This window comes from Scomber scombrus, chromosome 10, assembly GCF_963691925.1.
Source record: "Scomber scombrus chromosome 10, fScoSco1.1, whole genome shotgun sequence".
NCBI classification, from domain to species: domain Eukaryota; kingdom Metazoa; phylum Chordata; class Actinopteri; order Scombriformes; family Scombridae; genus Scomber; species Scomber scombrus.
The window spans coordinates 23,684,319-23,706,612 of NC_084979.1; the positions used below are offsets into that span (position 1 = coordinate 23,684,319).

At 37.5% G+C, this 22,294-nt stretch overlaps 3 protein-coding genes across 3 annotated transcripts; 2 read left to right on the top strand and 1 right to left on the bottom strand.

Moving 5' to 3' along the window:
• Positions 1-380: 380 nt before the first annotated feature.
• Positions 381-3,191, top strand: lmod3 (leiomodin 3 (fetal)). The gene is made up of 3 exons (XM_062427679.1): positions 381-668; positions 825-2,426; positions 2,694-3,191. Exons 1-3 carry the CDS (start codon positions 381-383, stop codon positions 2,739-2,741), a joined length of 1,938 nt encoding a protein of 645 aa, XP_062283663.1. The 3' UTR covers positions 2,742-3,191.
• Positions 3,192-3,564: 373 nt separating this feature from the next.
• On the bottom strand, positions 3,565-8,675 carry LOC133987551 (PRA1 family protein 3-like). The gene is made up of 3 exons (XM_062426950.1): positions 8,420-8,675; positions 6,542-6,759; positions 3,565-5,056 (listed from the first exon to the last, which is right to left on the bottom strand). The coding sequence occupies exons 1-3, from the start codon at positions 8,599-8,601 to the stop codon at positions 4,881-4,883; spliced, it is 576 nt and encodes a 191-aa protein (XP_062282934.1). The 5' UTR covers positions 8,602-8,675; the 3' UTR covers positions 3,565-4,880.
• A 754-nt stretch (positions 8,676-9,429) lies between these two features.
• LOC133987454 (NEDD8-activating enzyme E1 catalytic subunit-like) lies at positions 9,430-17,493 on the top strand. The gene is made up of 18 exons (XM_062426832.1): positions 9,430-9,471; positions 9,578-9,616; positions 11,287-11,404; positions 11,587-11,667; positions 11,800-11,882; positions 12,602-12,682; positions 12,792-12,835; positions 12,934-12,998; positions 13,128-13,283; positions 14,240-14,342; positions 14,452-14,562; positions 14,735-14,788; positions 15,410-15,446; positions 15,525-15,606; positions 15,719-15,819; positions 15,904-15,967; positions 16,064-16,118; positions 16,832-17,493. Exons 1-18 carry the CDS (start codon positions 9,452-9,454, stop codon positions 16,918-16,920), a joined length of 1,383 nt encoding a protein of 460 aa, XP_062282816.1. The 5' UTR covers positions 9,430-9,451; the 3' UTR covers positions 16,921-17,493.
• Positions 17,494-22,294: the final 4,801 nt, after the last annotated feature.

A 22,294-nucleotide genomic window follows, 5' to 3' on the forward strand; every position in this document is an offset into this window, starting at 1 on the left:
TGCACTTCAAAGTTGATGTCTTCTCTAGAGCCCTGGGAGAGGAGCTCTGAGTGCAGGGGAGACTTCACCATGACCAGGCCTGTAAAAATGGTCCACCTGCTGCTGTCAATCATGCACTTTCATTTGCCTGAAGCAACTGTCGTCCCAAAAGAGAAGGGGAGAAGGGGGGCTGAAAAAAGAATGTTAGCATGTCTTTCCCCTGCTTGTACCTTAAATATCTTCCATGTCAGTTCACAGAGTTTAATTTTAGACTCCACAGGAGGCAGGAGCAAACCGTTTCTAGCTGAAGTCAAAGTCAGAAGCTTCTCATTTTGCGCTGTCGTGAGTCACAGATTGGACAGACATTATCCTTCCTTTTGATAACATTTGAAGCAGCAAACATGTCAAACGATAGAGACACTGAGAATCTCAGTGAAGAAGACATTGATGAAGATGAACTCCTTGCTATGCTTTCACCAGAGGAACTTCAGGAGCTCCAGAGTGAAATGGATGTTATTATCGCCCCAGATGAGAGAGTACCTGTTGGACAGAGACAAAAGGACCAGACAGAAAAGACTCCGACAGGGACGTTCGACCACAGATCCCTGGTTGATTACCTTTACTGGGAAAAAGAGTCCAAACGTATGCTTGAGGAAGAAAGAGTGCCGGCTACTCTGCTGCCCAGTGAGGTAAGAGGTCAAACTCCTAAAAGTTTATGTACAATATCAATTGAGAATATCAAACATTTGCTTTAGAAACTAAAAATCTTAGAGCAAGAACCAGTTAAGTAGTGTTTGGAAGCACAAAGTTTTAACTTTGTTGGTCTGATTTGTTGACTTCATCAGAAAACTTTAAGGGAAGAATCTGAAAGAAAAGAAGAAGAAAAAGCAGAAAATGGAGAATATGAAGTGATAGAAGTGATAGAGGAAGTCATTGAAGAAGAAGCCGTAGATGGTACTGAAGGAGAGGAAATTATAGAGGAAATAATTGAAGAAATTGTTGAAGAGGTTGAGGAGAGTGATGAAACGGACAAAATGGTTGATGTGAAAAAAGAAGAAGTGAAGCAACCTGTAAAAACAGATAAACATGAAAATATAGACAAACAAGTAGATCTGTTAGATAACAACAAAAAGGAAGTACCAGGAAACAACACGGATGACAACCAGCCTTTCTCAGACAAAGAAGAGAAGACTGAGAGCTCAGCCGCAAAAATCAGCAAATCACAAACTGAAGAGAAAGAGGAAGTTAAAAATACAGAATCTTTGCTTCCAAAAGAGGCCCCAGAGGAACCAAAGATAAGTGAAACAGATGATAAACTCCCACAGAAAGAAGAGAGAAAAATCAACAAATTAAAAATTCCAAAGCTGGCACTCAATAATATAAAAATGACATCAAGACCGTCAGGAAATGAGACAAACTTGGATACGACTCTTGACAAGGTCCGCAAGAACAACCCCTCTATCACTGAGGTAAACCTCAACAACATAGAAAACATTCCCAAAGAGATGCTCTTGGACTATGTCAACGCCTTGAAGAAGAATAAACATGTGAAAACCTTCAGTATAGCCAACACCGGTGTCGATGAAAACATAGCATTCAGCCTGGCCAACATGCTACGAGAGAATCGCAGCATTATCACTTTGAATATCGAGTCCAATTTCGTAACCGGAAAGGGGATTGTTGCCATCATTCGCTGCCTCCAATTCAATGAGACTCTCACAGAGCTGCGATTTCACAACCAGAGACATATGTTGGGTCACCACGCAGAAATGGAGATCTCACGCCTGCTCAAGGCCAACAACACCCTCCTGAAGATGGGCTACCACTTTGAGCTGCCAGGGCCCAGGATGGTAGTGACCAATCTTTTAACAAGGAATCTTGACCGCCAGAGGCAGCTGAGGAAGGAGGACCAGAAACAGCAGCAAATGAAGGAGCAGAAGGAGCTGATGCAGATGTATGAGAACAGTCTAAACCTGCCTCCTGGTTTACTTGAAATGCTGGGGTACGTACCATCCTTAGAACTCCTGCAGAAGCATGGGCTCATCCCACCTTCATCAGAACTGAGCACCACCCCAGAAACACAGCATCAGACAGAAGAGCCAGAGCATCAGAAGCAGTACAAACACAAAATCAATCACAAACAACCCAGTGCCGAACCAGAAAACTCATTAAGGGACGTTCAACTGAAGAAGACTCCCAAGAAACGTGACCCTTTCCTGGAGATGGACCCGAGGGATGACAGGAGATCAGATAGGGCAAGTTTCCAACTTAGGAAGACTCCCAAAGTGAAGGATGCAGGGGTGACAGACGAGAGACCTAACCTGGGTGCAGTGATTAAGACTTTGAAGCCAGTCCCTCGCAGACGACTTCCTCCAAAGGTTGATGTCACACCCCGTGATCAACTCCTAAATGAGATCAAAAAGAGTAACGTGGCCTATCTCAAATCTGTGAGTATCCGTTAATTAGTGCTATGAGAGCAATTGAGTTGGAATCCTGTGCTTAGGAGTACTAGTTAGAGTTTTTAATCACTTAAGATGCTACTGTTGACAGTATTAAAGCTTTAAAAACAGAGCATTTATTATATGTGAATGCATTAAATTATCCTGATTGTTTTACAGCCTACATGTTATCTTGTATAATTATCAGTGATTTTACACTATGTGCAATGTCCTAGAAATCCAAGTATCTTTTTTCTTTTTTGTGGCTGCTTGCAGGTGCCGCTCCCAAAAGCCCTGGAATCAAGTGAAACGAGTCTCTTCTGAGGCTGCGACTTCAGCTGCTTGTTCTCTTCACTATACTGTACAGTATGTTTACTTTATACATATTTGCTATTAGTCACTCAGAACTTCCTCAAATGAACTGTACAAATGAAGAGTGAACTATGTATACATCGCACATGAAAAATATTGGCTTGTTGTGCCACAATTGTGTTATTGTTTCATAAAATGCTGTTGTCTTTAAGAAGTCATAAGAACAAATACATGAAAATTAAAGAGTAATCTATGAATTTTCATTAAAATATATAAGCTCTTTCATCATTTGCCCTCTCTAAAGCACATAGCATGGTAAAATGTTAAATTATTTTGTATTGTCCACGTTAACTTTGCTTTAAAAAGGACTTGTAGAGTAACATTTTTTGATTCAATGTTAGATGAGGATTCATTTTGAAGCAAACCTGTTCCTTATATTTGCATTTTGCTATAAAAATAGTATTCCACTAATTGCCTCAGGATTATTCTTTTTAATTAAAAAGGAATAGCACTGTGTGGAAGTGTCAAACTAAATGCAATCATCAGTTACACCCAGTAGTTTTTGCTTTTTGCTGCTGCAGATATGAAAAATGCTATTTTTTTTAAGGTGAGGTATATGTTTCGATATGTTGAATAATATACAGTAAACTTGGGCTTTTGCATCACATAGTGAAATCTGGAAAAATCTATGCTGCACAGTTAACTGAGTCAAATGACACTGTGTACAATTCTGAAGGTGCTATTCATTGGTATATCATTTATCATCTGCTATTAATTTGTTTTAGTAATAGTCTACAATGTTCACTTGATTGGAAAAAAGACTGCAACATAAATTAGGTTAACTTTATTATTATCATAGAGCACAGCCATGTTTTACTTCCAGTTCTGTGATTTCATCATCACTAGTCAAGAATGAAAAAGTCACATAAAAACAGAGATAATATATAATATAGCATCTATATAGACAATCTGTCCAAACTGCCATTTGTGAAGGTAGCATGCACAAACTGCAGACAATGTGCTTGTTGGAAAAGCAACAGGAAACAACTGCTCTTAATCTCAGCTGCAGAAAATGAAGATTTAACATTACAGATAACGGATATACCTTCTTTAACAAGGAAAAGGGATTTCATCACAACAGAGAGTGGGAAAATAGCATGGGGTGTCTCTAGTCGAGTTTACTAATGAAGAGTAACAATATTAAAAGGTCAAATCTAAATTTAATCCAAAATAGTATACTTTGTCTCCTGCAGCCATTTTATACATTTCTACATGCTATATTATGAAAATAAAGACACATCAGAAATAACAAACGTGTACATACCATGACAGAATAAAGCTGCACTTGCCATTCATTTTTCAGTATTGCATAGCTGTGATCAGACGGGATACACTCAGGCCAGCCTGTATGCTCAGGAACTGTATGCACATACCTTTTAAGAATATCAATATTTCAACTCCAGAAATTATTCAGGCCCCGCAACCATGAACTAGAACTAGAAGCAAAGTGGTCTCAATTTGGTATTCATACAGCTCCTGAAGTGACAAAATGGGAGTTATTGCTGTTTAATAAGCATACAAGAGTTCACTTGGTGTTGAGTCTGTATTTTGGTAATGTGGCTCTACATTTGTGAGAGGAAAATTAAACATGCTTGTTTTGAGGTAGCGAACTGAACAGATCAGATTTTTGTTGTTTTGACAACAAATACAATTAGTATCTAACAAGTACATTAGATATTGTGTTCAAACATTCGGCTTTATTTGGCTTAAATAAATACTTAGTTTTCATGTCCAACAAAAGTGCACTGTCAGCAAAGGGGGTTTGTTTTTTGAATTTTAGGACACAGGAATGCTCAAACCTTTGATAACCTTTGGTGTGTATCGCCTTTCAACATCCAATCCACACAGTGATTGTGCAAATGTTGTTATAATCTTCGTTGTTGGTAACCATCTGCACACTTAAAATGGAGTGTATTAATACAAATGTACAAAAAAAGAAAAAAACAAAATGGATAAAAAGTATGGGAATGCAAACATCAGTAACCTTACATGTATAGAGGGGTAAAAACATGATATATGGGATGATGCTACGGACATTTTAATCCATACATTATGACACTGACTCCTCTTGTCACACTCCTGGCTAGAGCCTTAATCTTTCAGCTTGCTCTCAATGAAATCCTGAATTTTGTTCATTTTTTCCTCCTGTTGATCCAGGAGGTCCATGATGACGCCCATGGGTGTTTTCTTCAGCCCAACACCTTCAATCTTGTTCTCCACTCTGTTCTTCATGTTGCGCAGTCTCAGAGAGGCATGGATTAGGATTACTAAAAAGGGACAGAAACAGGGAATTATTTACATTTTTTTCAAATGTGAAAAAAGAAACAAAGTTTAAGGTATCAAACTTGATTTCTTTTCTCTGGAAATCAACTTGGAAAATAGGAAAACAAACACTGTAAGCAGAAAACAGATACTGTCTCTAATCAGACTTTAAAGCAGGTGTAGGGATCGGCGTATCTTTTATTCCCATGTCAGGCGGATACTAAATGCATGACATCAGCCAGTAAATGTGGTCGTGTCCAAATCAACAACCCATGGCAACCCGTCAACACAGACAGCAGTGGGTAGGCCTCCTGGGAAGTGATCAAACTGCCTTGTCTATCAGCCACGACGTTAAAACTGCAACAATTTTTTTAACGACCAACCCATCAATTATCTAAACCACTATGCTGACAGTCTGACTCTAAATGTATTTAGAGAGCTGCAGTAAATCCAAAACTATATCTTTAATCCACAGTATAGCTCGCTCTGTAATGTGGTACACTCTTATGCTTCAATTTAAGAATCTGTGTCACGAGTAAGTGCATGTCAGTGTTACTGCACCCGATGTTCAATCCCTACAGTGAGTCAGGATGAGAGAGCGTGTTTGGAAAAACTTGCTCACTCACAGGAAAACCTGAGCTATGAATCCCTGAATGAGTCACCACTCCCTTAAACAGTTTTCGTATATCATTAGCCAACACGTGTTTGCAATATACTACTGGGGGAGCACAAGTTACAGAAGGCCTAGCAGTACATTCATGAATATACTTAATGTTTAAATAGTTCTTACAGTTATTGAGATAATAAATATTGAACCTGTCTTCGAATTTATTTGTCAAATCTGTTAAATTAAGTGTTAATTGAAGCTAACTGCGAGCAAAACAACCAGAAAAATAACAGGAAAATGTATCTAATGGCAAACAAGTTAGCTTGTCTTTTAGATTTTCACATCAAAATCACTGTGTTGAAGAAGATACATTTTATAAGCTTTAAATTACAAGAGGGAGTGTTACTCAGTGGAACTGAAAGAAAAGTCAAAAACATCTCAAAGCTGAATATTTTTCTGTGTTATCTTATCATGTGTTCAGTGTTTTAACGCACAAGAAAAAGGTCAAGCTCCTACTGTATAGGAGGGGATGAGGGCATTGTTAAAAGAAAAAGAGAATTAAGTCAGATTACTGAGAAAATCTGAATTTAGATTTTAGTAGTGCTAAGAATAAATCCAAGAAGATAAACTCTGGAATATTATAATTAGGTTTTTCACATCACCGCACACAATCCACTTTGAGCATTTGGCTTGTTTATGCAGAAAAATAAACATACAACTAAACAAAATGGACTGTATAAAAGGCAAGATGACAATTACACAATGCAAGAGACTTGTTGTATCTTAAGATTTATAAAGACTTCCAAATTGAGATCTCATTGGGAAGCATCCAGCATGGCCTGGAAGTAAACAGGAAACTCTGAGGAATAAACAAAAGACTCACACAGCAAAGGGAAGGTGATTCCGAAGATGAAGACCATGACGCCACCACACATCGACAGCACAAAGTAACTGGTGACCATGACCCCGATGACAAACAGGGTGGGGTTCTTCCTTTTGAAGTTCTTGATGATGGCTTTATTTTCTCCTGCCCACACGGAGCCCATGAAGACCAGAGCAACCACACCTCCGCCCAGAAACATGCCAAATGGATTCAGGAACCTGAATATAGGAACATCAAAATGACATGTGGTACAAACTGTATATTCCACTGAGTCTAGGCTATTAATTTATATAATATCAACAGACAGTATGACTCAACAACATAACAGCAACAAAAAACAGTCCAGAAAGGTCCAGCTGCACCCCATATTCACCCCTTAGACTTTAGCTTTTAGTCCCATCATCGATCCATCATTGATTACAGTTCAGTGTCCGTTCTCAAAGGCTTTTATTCCAGAGGACGTTTTGTATTTCATTAGAGTATTTTACATAGTGCTGATATCAGTATAATATTGATATCATGATACGAGACTAGATATCATCTTAGATTTTGGTTATTATAATATTGTGATATGACATAAGTATTGTCTTTTCCTGGTTTAAAAGGCTGCATTACAGTAAAGTGATGACATTTTATGAACTTATCAGACTGTTCTAGCATTTGTCTTTACCCACTGATGATTATTTATCAAAAATTTTGTGTGAATATTTTTTTGGAAGCCACAATACTCATCCCTACAATGCTGATATCGAGCTATTTGGATAAAAATCCAGAATAGGCCTCCACAATTTGATGAATTCCTGAACATTTCCTTTGAGTACAGACTTTTTAATGTGGAAACAAACTGAAAACTTCTCTGTACCAGGCCGTGGCAGTAGGAGGAGCGTCCTTAATCTATTTGAAAACATTTTCATGCCAAAAGTAGCAGTTTATCATTTTTACATTTCAGTGTAAAAGTGACACACCCTTAGCCTCCTTCTTTCTTAATTTAAAACATATTCATTATATTTACTATAATATCAATAACTTCTTTGATTACAGATTTAAAAAATCATGAAATGTATTTGCTTTCCCCCCCCAAAAAAAGAAAATAATTGTCTTGTTCTTTCTAACATTTGTTTTGAATAACTGGTGTTATGTATAACCTGTGAAGAATTTCATATTGTGGATGAAAATAGTTCAAACACAATCAACATTTTCCCCAAGTCATCCTCTATTCATTCTCCCATTTAGACTGGATACTGGCCATGCAGAGTGACTTCCCAGAGTGCAACCATGCAAAAAAATAAAAAATAAAATAAAATAAAATAAAATAGCACAACCTGCTGGTGGTAACAAACAACAGCTGACATCCTGTGCAGGTTAGTGTAAACCATAAGGGCAGATACCAGCAGCAAGGCCTGCACTCATAATTTCCACTTGCTACATCATCCTCTATTCACAGAAAACTATCACATGAGTTTGGTGTCTGCAAAAGCACAATGAGCCAGCTGGCAGCAGTGAAATGTGACTGTGGGAGCTTCCGGAGGCAAATGAAGCATGACTGATCCTCAAAAACATGAAAATGCGCAGGATTTGAGGCTGATCTTTAACAATTTGAAGCACTTGGACACAATTTAAGACAGCTGCAGCGTTATTCTTGCAGATATTAATGCGCAAATGTGTGTTTTATAGACTCATGTAAGCAAGGAAACGTCAAATGTCTTAATATTAAATGCCGGAAACAACAAATGAGTGCGTTAATCGTTGGCACAGCAGTGCCAACCATTACTGCGTGGTGATGATGGGTGTGGATTAAAAAAAATAAAAATGTATGCAGGGTGATTAAACTAAAAGCCAGAGATGCTAAGCTGTGTTTAGCCTGCTGACAGCACTCACCCCACAATGATGAAAACCACCACGGCCACTGCGAAGTAATTGGTCTGGTAGTAGAGTAAATTACTGATCACTCTGTTGTTCCACTTTGTTAAATCTCCAAACTCTGGTTTGGCGAATCTGTCCGTTCCAGGGAAGAAATCATCCCACGGTCTGAGAGGTGCAAGCTCCATCTTGGCTGCCATGACTTAGCTCAGAGATACACAAACATACCCGCACACCACACACGCTGCGAAATATTTTGACAGGTCAGCTGATCCCAGTCGGAGCTCCGAGAAGAGGAATCAAACAACAAGCCGTGCTCTCGGACGGGAATATCGCGAGAGTTTGATTCTCCGAGCAGTGTTTGGGGATTACGCTTGCGTGATATTTCTCAGCATGTGCAACGGCAACGCTTTATATTATAGTTTCACTGAATATAATAGTGCATGGAGACGTAAATAACAAAAGTAAAACAATATAATTAGGTGCCCAGAGGTGCCCCTGCCAAAATAATTTCTTCTTTTCATACTGACCCTTCATAATGTACTTATGCACTTAAAGTGATGGGGGCAAAAAAACACAGTCATCCTTCTGTGCAAAAAATGCATTCAGAAGTTTATCTGAAGCTAATACAAAGCACCAGCTGTTCAAATGAGTCATTAATCCTATTTCAGTATCTTGGACTAGATCATTTAAATATGACTATTATTGTGGAGTTTTTGTTTGTTTGTTTGTTTGGTAAATACTATATATTTTGGCCATACATTTTTATCTAATAGATAGTCTACAAACAAACTCAAGAAATGAGTGTTATCAAATCCTTTATTTTCAGTATATTGGACTACATAATTTGAATATAAAGATTATTAAGGAGGGATTTATTTGTTGTAATGAATATTGTAAATACCAGGTACCAGACAGTGGCAGTAATGCACCAATTGGATGTTAGTCTGCCATCAATAGACTCCATGAAGCAGACGCAGACCGGCAGCAGCGCAGCTTTGACGCTCCTGAACACAGCAGGCAGACTCGAGGACATGGGACCGTGAAAGTATGGCGGATGCCGAGGAGCCGTAAGTCTCAATGGACGAAAAAACACCATTTTATCGCAGTTAATCTCTCGCAGTTTGACGTTAACGTGGCATGCTTCGACTCTCTTTTCTTTTTTCTTTCCTCCAGGGAGAAGAAAAGAAGGCGAATAGAGGACCTGACTGAGAAGTTAGTGACTGAATGCTAAATGAAGGTCTCTGACTGGCGACTGCTGGGCCAGGAGACATGAAAACAATGAACATTTAGAGCAAGGGGCCAGCTTTAATAAGCCAGTTAAATGTCTGTCCAGTTCATCCATAAACACTAAGTATCCATTCACAGTGTTAAACTTCATGCAGAGACCCTGCACTGCACTCATGTTGTATCCTCCTTGCAAGACAAACAGGGAATAAACTGCATTTAATATTATGTGTGAGTGTGACATCTTCATACTGACTAATGTGGGACAACTAGACTCCAGTGCATTTATCACTTTTTCTATTCAGTTATTTTAAAACGTACTAGTATATGCAAACTGTATAAGTTATATTGTGTGACATTACACATGTGAACATACAGAAAGCAAAAAAAAACAACAACATACAGGCAGAAAGTCGTGTCCCAGGTTACAAAATCTACAAATTCTGAAATGATTTAACACAAGGGACATTAATATATGTCCCATTTTCCTTTAGAGTACAATATCTAAAAATTGTCTTGTCCTGATTAAACAAAGAAACATCTCAGGAATTTCATAATGATATTAGGTGTTGATATAATGTATTGGATTCATATTTAAATATGGTGAACAAGTCAGAATTGCAAAAAGGTGTCCCACATTATCCTGATCCACCCTACATACTAATTAACCTTAAGCAGGCTTTGAGTACCGTATGTAGTGTGCTCATAGGAGGAAAGTGACAATTAAGTGCTTTAAAAAAGTCAATAAGGAATCTTTTAAATGCAGTAAATGGAGCCTAGAAGTCAGAAAGATCATGAAAAGTAAACTAATAAAAAAAAAAAAAGTCATAATAAAGACATTTTAGTTTCTCTCTGTGAAGCTAAAAAGAGTCTAATGGGGGCATGTATTGTATCATTTCCTCTTAGTATAAAGCAGTAAAGTATGTTTATTTCTTGTATACTATGTACAAATGTGTGCTATAAATATGAGTACATGTATGTAATTAGTATGTACAGCATATGTTGACATCTTGCTTCTGTTCTAAGTGTATGATGAACTTGCTGCACTCCAGTTAGTTTCTAAGTTTAACGGCTCATCACAGAGGACATGTCTAAGAGTATTGTGGCTATATAGTGATTTTCTACTCTCAATATCTTTTAAAGACCTTTTTGAAAGACCACAAGAGGCTAAATTATACTGTATTGAACTAGTTCTAAATATATGTTATAGGGAAAAGTTGGAATAATACAAGTTTTTGAATACCTAAAGTGTGTTTTTAACATTTCCTACTTAGGCAGTCATCTTAAATTTGAGTTGTGAGCATCAGCTTGGGAAGTCTTTAAAGATTAATATGAGCACACCATTTCCAGCTAAGTAGCAAAACTACACAGCAAGTACAGGTGTCAAATCAGTGTGGCGCAGTAAGACCTTTGGTAGTTAAGCTGCCCTCATACTTTATTATAGTTCTTTCTTCTTCTTCTTTCTCTCTTATCTGTTTTATATATTTAATCTCAATCACCCTTATTAATTCAACCAACTGCTTTCTTTCCTAAATTTATATTAATTATAATGCATATAATACGAAATTAGTCACATTATTAAAGGGATAAGTTGGAAGACATGTACTCATTTAAGTTATAGTACAAGTTGAGTTTATCCTGTTGTGCTGTGTTCCCAGAATGGCTGTAGATGGCGGACACATGGAGGGAGACTGGGATGGTCGGTGGAATCATGTGAAGAAGTTTTTGGAGAGACCTGGACCCTTCACCCATCCTGACTTCGAACCAAGCACTGAGGTGAATTTTATTGAAAATGAAAGTGTCTCACACATCTGTCATATGGTAAAGATGTGTGATTGCACCATGGCATCACAATGCCAAGTTATAGAGGTTTTTTTTTTGAGGGGGGCCGGGGTTCTTATCACAGTATATTTCTAAAATGCAATTGTTAAAACATTTCGATGCTTTTTTGATCTCAGTCTCTACAATTCCTGTTGGAGACATGCAAGATTCTGGTCATCGGTGCGGGAGGACTCGGATGTGAACTCCTCAAAAATCTGGTAGGAAATATCTTTATTATACATATATTGATATGCTTAATGAATTTCAACAGTGTGAGATGAGCAAACAGCAAATTGCCTCTCCTGGTTGTATCTTTGGATAAGTCCTTACATACTCTTATTGTGCTTCAGGCCCTTTCTGGGTTTCGCCTTATTCATGTGGTTGATATGGACACTATTGACGTGTCCAACCTTAACAGGCAGTTTCTATTCAGGTAAGTCTCACCTTTATATTTCCTCCTTATAGTTTAACAGCAGTTTGATATTTGATAAATACAATATTTATGAAAAAATGTTTTTAGTTTGGGGAAATATGCATCAAAGTTGTGAGATGAGTATGTGGTTTTGTAATATTTCCTTTTAATAATCTACACAATGCTCATCTAAGATCGTATATAACTGAAAATGTTTTTCTCAAGTACTGATATTATTGTCTAGTAACTCTCCATTGAAAATGAATGAAGCAAACATGTCACAGTATCTGACACTGAATGATGAGTATTTGCCGGTTGGTAACTGTAGGGCTGCATCTAACAATTATTTCATGATCAAACTATCTGTTATCAGCATTTTGTATTCAAAAAATGGTGAAAAATGTCAATAATTGTTTCCCAAATCCCAAAGTGACATCCTCGAATGTCTTGTTTTGTCCTGACCAACAATCCACAATCCAAATATTTTCAGTTAATTATCATAAAGGACTTAAAGAAACCAGGAGATATTCACATTTAAGAAGCTGAAATCAGAGAATCTGGACATTTAAAAAAAAAAAAAGAATCCGTTATCGTTTACAATATTTGCGAAATCATTTAATTGACAATTAATAAAATAATTGTTACAGCTGTAGTTGACTGCAGTACTGTAATAGTTCCCGTGTGATATAATCAGATCATCTCATGCGCTCTGTAATTTACACTTTTATGCATCCTTTAAGGCCCAAAGATGTCGGACGACCAAAGGCAGAAGTAGCTGCCGACTTTATCAACAATCGCATCCCTGGATGTAAAGTTGTCCCGTATCCTTTAAAGCAACTGTTATAAATAGTTCTGAAACTCAGACTTACAATTGACATTTTATAAACTACCTTGATCATAATTTTTATTCCTTATTAATAACATACACAGTCACTTTAAAAAGATCCAAGACTTTGATGAGTCTTTCTACAGGCGTAAGTTTGTTTTTCTCACATGATCTACTGATTAGCAGAGCTTTCCAAGTAAACACCTCAGAGGTTTTATCCATTTTAAAACACTTGTCTCTTTGCAGAATTTCACATCATCGTGTGTGGACTCGACTCCATCATTGCCAGACGTTGGATGAACGGCATGTTGGTAGGAAACAAATGTTTTAATTGATTTCATTATTGTCTGCCTGATGGACATTTGCATATCAGAAGTGTACAAGCACATATTTAGTTAACTGTAGTCAGTGGTGAGTTATGATTGATGTTGCCTGCTCAGATATCCCTCCTGAGCTATGAAGATGGAGTCTTGGATCCCAGTTCCATCATCCCGCTCATCGATGGAGGGACAGAGGGCTTCAAAGGAAACGCTCGTGTCATTCTGCCCGGGATGACAGCATGCATCGACTGCACGCTAGAGCTCTACCCGCCGCAGGTACCGCTCACTTTTCAACAGCAAATTCTATTCTAGTGTCACTTCAAAGAGTCTTATAAATAGATGGCAATTTTGGTGTTCTTGATGGATGACAGACATTTCTACAAAGGCTGTCACATTTTTGAAGATGATTTTTCATGTTGTCATTTGCAAAATTTGAAGAACTGGGTCATAATCATAACCAATAATAGCTATTAGACTGAATGGACAAAGACAAAAAGTACTCAATAGAGTGCAAAAAAACAAGTGCAAAACCAGCATAGTGACTATTTGTACCAAAGATCTCCCCAAAATACACAGAAAATTGTATATAGAAATAAAATAAAGTACAGATTGTGATCATTACTAAGATTACATTTTCTTAAAAAGCAGTTATTGTAGTCATAGTCTTTTGGACATTTTTACCAGATAGAACAGAAAGGGCGTCTCTCGTGGTGTTTAAAAGCTGCTATAATTAATATTTTTATATTAATAGTGGATCACATGACTACTTGTGTGTGTAAGGGGATTGCTGGTAGTCTGTTTCAGTGTCTTTCAACTCATTGTTTTGACTGTTCTTGTTTAAAATCGCCACTCTCATCAGGTTCATTTCCACTTGTAGCAAGCAGCTGTTTCCAGTGACAGATCTAAAATAAAAAAAACACTGTACGCTACCTGCCTGGCACCAAACAGCAGACACACAAAGTTAGCGACACAGTTGATGAATGTGGTTGAGCATTTAGCAGCTAAAGAGCCAGATATTTCCCTCATGAGTTGATGTGGAACAAAGCAGGTGGCCAGAAACATGACTGTAAATGAACGTTAATGTTGCGGGATGTGTGAAGAGGCAACTATTTGCTGACAACTTTACTACATGTCACTGACATGTAAGATGATGATATGTCAGTGGTGTGTTCACAGCTTATTTTAGCTGCTCCAAAGTGGCTTGACATTAATTTAAATTTTACTATCCACAGATTAACTTCCCCATGTGCACCATTGCGTCCATGCCAAGGTTACCAGAACATTGCATTGAATATGCACGAATCTTACAGTGGCCCAAAGAAAAGCCATTCGGAGGTAAGTTTAAATATACATCTTTTTTTTTTTTACTTTAACACATCTAATCTCATCATTTAACTTAAACCTCATCATTTAAAACTAACCAATCGATGTTCTTCTTCACTAGAAACCTGCTTAGACGGAGACAATCCAGAGCACATTCAGTGGGTGTTTGACAGATCCCAAGAACGAGCTGCAGAGTTTAACATTACCGGAGTGACGTACAGACTCACTCAAGGTGAACTTGTGAAACAACAGACAATAATTTATTCATTGTTAATGTGGTGCATCAGTCAGGTTTTTGGAGGTGTAACTTTTTTATATTTCTCACCTTAATTGACAGTTGTCTTGTTCAGAAATACTGATACCTATGTGTTGGAAATGATCTCATGAACATTTTTGTACCGCAGGAGTTGTGAAGCGGATCATTCCTGCTGTGGCATCAACTAACGCTGTTATTGCTGGTATGAAGATATGACGTTTTTGAAGTTTGAAAGATTTATTTTGGGGCTCTTGCCTTTATTTGTAAGTGTAGTATTGGCAGAGAGGTCGACAGGAAACGGGGAGACAGAGAGAGGGGGGAATGACCTGCAGCAAAGGTCCGTGGACTCCAAAGCTAAGATGTTTTTGAGACAGTTCAGGGATGTTAACAGAAAGGACATTTTTGAAAATAACACAATTTTATAATATCTGGTGAAATATCGCAAATGCTAAAACACTGAGTCTAAAGCTGCTTGTTCCAGAGGATGAATCTAATTATTTTGACAAGATTTACCCCAATCCAATACAGAGAAGCACATTGTTAATCTTCACACATTGAAAGATAGAGAGAAAGATTTTTCTAACATAACCTATAATCTATAATCATAGCTAATTTTATGCTAATGATATGCTTCTTGGCGTTGTATGTTTCTACTGTAGGATTAGAGCTAGTTGGCCAGACATGCAAATGTTTGCAGCTTACTTTAGGGCAGACCAGTTTAATCCATCCCTCAAACTTGTTTTTTTTAAGGCAACTCTTTATTCTACTTAAACAATTATTCAATTTGGGTAACTAGACTTATTTCTGCTTTTGTTCTCCCTAGCTGCCTGTGCAACTGAAGTTTTTAAAATTGCAACAAGGTTGGTAGAAGAAACAGTCTGAAATTATCATTGCAATTATCTGGTGAAAGTTACTTAACATCTGTTTTTTTTTTGCAGTGCATATATTCCTTTGAATAATTACCTGGTCTTTAATGACGTGGATGGATTATACACCTACAGTTTTGAAGCCGAGCGAAAGGTTTGTCATGCCTGAGATAGTCTGCCTTGTTGGATATGTAATGACATTTATACATTTTCACTTACGGAAGAATAGCAAAGTTTAACCAGCATTGTCTTTGTTTGATTGGCAGGAAAATTGTTCAGCATGCAGCCAGGTGCCTCAGGATCTCCAGTTCCCTCCATCTGCTAAATTACAGGAGGTTTTAGAGTACCTGACAGAGAACGCCTCTCTGTGAGTATTCAGAAGAAACATTTTAATTCCACTGTAGGAAAAATAACAATTATCAGATTAAGATTGCGTATGAATGTTTTCCAGACAAATGAAATCCCCGGCTATCACCACAACTCTGGAAGGAAAGAATAAGACGCTGTACCTGCAGGTAATAATCACTATTCAATCACTGAGAATGCTGTGTCGTGTTTACCTGCATTTTATTTTTTTTTAAAACTAAACTGTGACTACAATTATATTCCAGTCTGTGAAATCCATCGAGGAACGAACTCGGCCAAACCTCTGCAAAACTTTAAAAGGTAATAAGAAGCTGTTATTAAAATCCCAGTCTATCCAGAGTGACCTGGAACTGTTGACATTCATAACACGCATGTAATATGTTTTTGGCTGGACCACAGCAATGGGGCCAGCCCCTATGAGTACCTGTCACTGACTGGGCGACTCAATGACTGAATTCCCAGTGTCAGTTTATCCAAATTACACCTGTTTAAAAATTTGCTCTGACATTTTCGGAGATGTTCAGCTGCTAGCAGCCTGACTCCTGTATGGGTAGGTGATAGCAGAACAATTACATAGCAACGGGGACTGTCGAGTGACATTTACACGAGAAGACAGCGTCTGTGCACCAGTGTAACCTCCTGTCAATTACTGCATGTTACATGTATATGGTGTCTTCTCAAAATAAAGCACTTCCGTTTTCATAAATGCAAACTAAACACATTTACACTCAGCATTAATGATTAACTTGATAGTTATTGCATTAAAACTATTTGTCACTTTTGTGAGTAAGTGAAATAATATATAAAGCATATAAAAAATGGCCTAAATCAAGATCACTACATAGTCTACACCCAAAATCTGATTCAATGCATTTTGAGTATTTTTCTTTAAATTAGCGTGCACAGTACCAACTACTATTTAGTTACAACTGAAATGAAAAAGCTGTCTAACGTTTTATACACGGTTCAGTCATATTCAAGGTTTTGACCTCGTCTTGTTTCTTCTGATGCAGAGCTGGGCTTGTCAGATGGACAGGAACTAGCCGTGGCAGATGTCACCACGCCCCAGACGGTGCTCTTCAAGCTCAATTTCACCGTCTGAACATTCATTACACCACACAGCACTGATGCGAAGGTCGACTGCTTCTGAATGCAAACTGGATGTTACATCACAAGGTTTTTGTGACAGCACGGTGGTGTGCTCGATATATTAATGTATATTAACGAGGAAGGTCTCACTTTTGGGATAGGATGGTCACATGACTTTGGAATCGGTTGACGACATTTTTTCTATCAGTCTTGTTTACTCCTTTGTGTATTTGTCTTGTGTCGTCTTACAATGTAGCTCTTTTTCTGTCAGTCAAATGAGAATAATGATGTGCACTAAGCTGTAATAAAGTTGTATTATCATGGTTGTAGAGGAAGCTTAAATTGCAATTTTCACCAGATTTTTTTGGAGCACAGGGCAGCTTTACTGTTCATCTTCAAGGACTTTTAAGTGTATTGAAAGCAACTACATCACATAAAAATAGGAGATGTTGGAAGACTGTTAGTAAGATTATAATATAATGATGTTTTATGTGACAGTCTTAAAATGAAACTGAACAATTAAAAATGTTTTAATATTTTGTGGAATTCACTTGGTAAATTTTAAAGGGTCATGGGATGATGAATGTGAGGGGGAAGAAGAAAAAAAACCACAATCTGCAGTTTCTTTTTTGGTAAATATGAGATAATTTACTGAAGTGAAACTGTGGGAAGTCTGAAGAAGAAGCCCCGACCAGACACTGATTTTTTATAAGGGTCAAAAAGACAAGTCAAAAAAAGTTTGGGATGGTTTAATCTTCAGTAATGTGTTGTATTTTTGATCATATAATATAAATCTAACTTTAGGCTAAAATAAACTATATTGTATAATCATATTCAACATTGGGGGGATTTCTCAGCCACTTTAAGGTGCAAAGCAGTCATCCTTATTTACTAAAGGACAGCATTGAGGAAAAGCTGGACTGTTGAAATGAGCATGTTTGGCCTCATGTGGTATGTATTTTAAGGCATTTTAACGCCTGTTCCGAGGCCAACATATGGGACATGGGAAACGGAATTTATACAAGTGGACTGACAGTATGGTATAGACCAGTGGTCTCCAACCCTGCTCCTGGAGAGCTACTGCCCTGCATGTTTTAGGTATCTCCTCACTCTAACTCGTTATCAAGCAGCTGAGGCTCGTCAAAGGGCTTGATAACGAGTTGATTATTAGAATCAGGTGTGTTAGAGTGAGGAGATACCTAAAACATGCAGGGCAGTAGCTCTCCAGGAACAGGGTTGGAGACCACTGGTATAGACTGATTAATGAGGCAGGCTTATTACCACCTTACTTCTTAAAGAGCATAAAACTGAAAGTTGAGACCTGAACTGATGTGATTCATGCAATAAGCCTCAGGCTTATATCATTCATATTTTCTGCATATTGTAAATTAAATATGTTTTAGGACCACAAACTGTAATATCCCATAAAGATGATCAAATGTAGATAGCCTACGGTAGATGACCTGCCCATGCATAACAGGCCTGATGTCAGGCACGTAGGCCTCTGGGTAAATATTCTCCAGGTATCAGAAGTTCCTGCACTCCAAATAAATTCTGAGGGGAAAAGGATAACATAAAAGCAATATATCGTGAGGTAGGTCAACATCATAAATGTGAAATGACTGACTCATAGTCTACTGTAAAATTGAACAACCCAACTTCTTTAAATATGGAAGCAGCCTTTCTGTTTGCATGATAGAGGATCCATTTGTAGTCGTCCATCCAGACCTCGGCCAGGCGGACCAGGTTGCAGGTGATCACAGAGACACCTTTGGGGAAGGTGTGGGAGTTATTTTTGCAGAAAATGTGCCCTAACAGATCAAGGAATAATCTCCAGCTAACCTCCACATTGCCAGGCCTCCAATAGACAAGACACACAGCACAAGGTTACTGAAGGTGCAAAGTGCACTATAAGTACAGTATATATGTCTCTAGGAAAACACTGAAGACGACCAGCAAATGTAAGGGTTCTACAAAATCAAATATGAACCAGTCAGTATCAATGACCATTACTGACCCAAGAGAACATAATGTAAACAAATTACTATCTAATTCGGTGAGTGAAAAGATTAACTGCTTCCAGCCTAAAAATAATCTGGCACATAAATCCATGTATAAAATGTGAAGTTATTGTTTTTTTTAAAACTTCCATTTAGTTTAAACAAACATTAGGTAGACATTAGATATTAGGTAACAATTAGTGAGCTTTAGAGGTGCTGAGAGGCAGATGTTGCTACCTTTGGGCACAGCCAGGCTAACAAATTCCACCTGTTTCCAGACTTTATGCTAAACTGAACTAATGTTCTTCTGACTTTACCTACATATTTAACAAACAAATACGAAAATGGCATCAATGTTCCCATCTCACTGTCTGCAATAAAGCCAATAAGCTTATTTCAAAAGTGTTGAACTATTTCTTTAAATCAATCGGCTTTTTCTGTAACAGCAGGATATGATTTCTGGATCTACAGTGTATGTATGTGTATTTGTATCTACTTGATGGGGTGCGTTTCCTTCTCCCTTCGCTTCTTCTCCTCCTCAGGGACAACCTCCCATCCAAATTTGAGATTCAAGTCAAAATTCCCTCAGACATGATGATGGGGTTTACGACATGGTTTACTGAACTTTAGGTTATCTCAGTCAATAATAGTGATATTTGGGCTCACCACAGCAGTAGGCTGTTCTGCTATCCGAGATAAAAGAGGCTCCAATCATCCAGGGAAGCATTCACCTGAGCAGGGATGTAGTGACATTTATCAGTTAGCCAGAACATTATATGGGTCAAATGAGGTGACTCTTGGCGCTCTTATAGTTTTTTATGTTTCCTTCCCACTATGTAAATCTACTGTGTGCCCTATAAGACATTTGCTTCTACATAAATATTTTTACAGTGCAGTGTTACATGGATATGAAACATCTTCCACCAATGATATACAATATGTGCTTATATGGAAACTAAAATATCTTGAGGATGTTTTAGAAGATACATCAGTCTGTGCATGTGAATCCATCTTTACTATACGTGCAGCGCACTGTAAAGCACTTTGAACTACACTAGTCTGTATGAAAGGTGCTATATAAATAAAGTTTGGTTGCTTGGTTGATTGATTGATTGATTGATTGATTGATTGATTGATTGATTGATTGATTGATTGATTGATTGATTGATTGATTGATATTCCAAGCAATGGTCAGGGCCAAAGTGAAAGTTAAAGGACGGTTCACAGTTTTTGAAGTTTGTCTTGAAACAATACTCAGGTGCCTGAATGAACACTGAAACAGGCTTTTATTGCTGTAATCAGTCCTCCTGTTCATACTGACCATTAGAAGATCCCTTCATAATGCACTTACAATGTAAGTGATGGGGGCCAAACTACACAAGACTGCATCTGTACAACAATGTTTTATCTTTGTGGTGATACACATCTATTGCTGGTTTCACTGTAAAGATAGATGATCTGTCTTTAACCCGAGTCTGCCACCTTCCTTAATACTTCTCCACGATAATACTTTTAAGATGGAGTATCACAGCCAGAACACCTGCTCTCATCCATTAGCTGTTAGAAACATGCGTCACACTGAATCCTCCACAGTCTGGATATTAATCTGTTCTGTATCTGCAGCATCATTTTATTGACAACAAATAGGCTATCTTGTGTTTGCATCAAGGGAAATTGATACAATTTACAAATTAAGCAGGCCACGTTGTTGTAAAATGTGGCATAGAAGACAGAAGGTAGTTAGTGGCTAAAAACAGGAAAACACAATATAGATTTAAGATTAAGTAGTAAAAATATTGTTTTGTCAGAAAACTATTTTAAGATTAAAAAAATATTTCACTTAAGGTATACTTCTAGTATTTCACAGAATTAAACACAACAAGACTAATTTTTGAAATTCTACACCATACACTATGATATTGATATATGATGAGATAGATCATCATTTAGACATATAGATAGACATTATTATTACATCTATTATTTTAGGTTACTTTCGACACATGGCGGTGTAACATGGTGAGGTCTGTGGAGGACAAACTCCCTATGTATATATAAAGGTCATTCTAACGTAACAGAAACATAAAAATTCTTATTTTGAGGTGATTATACACTATTTTAAAAACTACTTGTGAATTTTATATTCATTTCTGCTAAGTCTGTTCTGATGCCAATACATTTTACACACTGCACCTTTAAGTGGGGTACCTCACATTTGTGTCTGAGTAGAATAAATGTACTTAGTTACTTTACAATGCTAAAACTAACACGTCCTTTATTTCACATTGATTAACTGGCAGGCATAAATAAATGGGTGTTTTTATAGATAAAAAAGTAACTTTAACAAAAATGAAGCATATCGTGAGAATAAAGAGGACTAGTCCTCCTTGAGACAGTCTCTATCCCCTCTTTTCCACAGTGTGACAGCCAGGATGTCAATGCCCACTGTAAGCTTCTTAGGGCACTAATGAAAGTGGCCGCACATTGTCCGAGAGACAGATGGTTTCTGCCTTGATTAAGTTTTAATTTTCCTGACGGAAGAAGCTGACAGGCTCTGTTCATCGGAGTTATCCCTTAAGTGTTCAGAACAACATTTCTCTCATCACATCCCACCTGATAAGTGTAACTCCAGGGAGAGGAGCTGATGTGTGAAAGTGCAGGTTTTTCACTTCAGCTGGCGTGTTGCCTGTTGTGTTTATCAGCGGGAGTATTATTTAGAAATAAACGTCCGCTTTTTTTCTTTTTTCCTTGTTTTTTTATACCGCTCAATCGGGGCAGAAAAAAAATCAGAAACTAGAGGACTACCTGCTGCAAACTTTTGCATCCTTACCGAAACGATTACTATACAGTGTGCATGATGTAGACATCCGTGGAGGCTTCGGCAGCGACTTGTGTACACCAATAACACGAGCAGAGAAAGTAAGTAGCCTATGAATATATTTCAGATTAATTACAAGCACAGTCAAAAGTCAGATTTTAATGCTGGTTTATCTCACTCAAATTCATTTTTTAAATTAAAGCAGTCCGACTGTTAGTCATGATGGTGACATTGTACAACACAATATAAATATATGAAATAGGCCTACATTATATAAAGTAGTATGTACAGGCTGTTGGCTCAAACTTGTGTTGCTCAAATGAATTATCAGCTATTGATTTAGTGTATCACTGAATATTAATGTGGAACTGCAAAACTTTATTGTGCAAAAATGAGTCCATTGATTGATAAGCTGATGATAGTTAATTTATTTTATATCATTGCAGGTAGAGTGTTGTTGAGTTACTGTTGTTGATAAAACAAGAAGAAAATTAATAAATAACATAACATAACATAAGGAGAGAAAAACAGCACTTGACTATTCCAAATTGATTTTAAGCACTGTCAAA

Bases quoted from the DNA above. Each gene is read 5' to 3' on its own strand.
- lmod3 (XM_062427679.1), top strand. From the start codon at position 381: ATGTCAAACGATAGAGACACTGAGAATCTCAGTGAAGAAGACATTGAT. The intron at 669-824 runs GTAAGAGGTCAA...TGACTTCATCAG, and splicing joins CTACTCTGCTGCCCAGTGAG to AAAACTTTAAGGGAAGAATC. The intron at 2,427-2,693 runs GTGAGTATCCGT...GGCTGCTTGCAG, and splicing joins ACGTGGCCTATCTCAAATCT to GTGCCGCTCCCAAAAGCCCT.
- LOC133987454 (XM_062426832.1), top strand. From the start codon at position 9,452: ATGGCGGATGCCGAGGAGCC. The intron at 14,789-15,409 runs GTATGAAGATAT...TGTTCTCCCTAG, and splicing joins AACTAACGCTGTTATTGCTG to CTGCCTGTGCAACTGAAGTT. The intron at 15,820-15,903 runs GTGAGTATTCAG...AATGTTTTCCAG, and splicing joins CTGACAGAGAACGCCTCTCT to ACAAATGAAATCCCCGGCTA.
- LOC133987551 (XM_062426950.1), bottom strand. From the start codon at position 8,601: ATGGCAGCCAAGATGGAGCTTGCACCTCTCAGACCGTGGGATGATTTC. The intron at 6,760-8,419 runs GTGAGTGCTGTC...TCCTATATTCAG, and splicing joins GTGGTTTTCATCATTGTGGG to GTTCCTGAATCCATTTGGCA. The intron at 5,057-6,541 runs GTGAGTCTTTTG...GTCCCTTTTTAG, and splicing joins AATCACCTTCCCTTTGCTGT to TAATCCTAATCCATGCCTCT.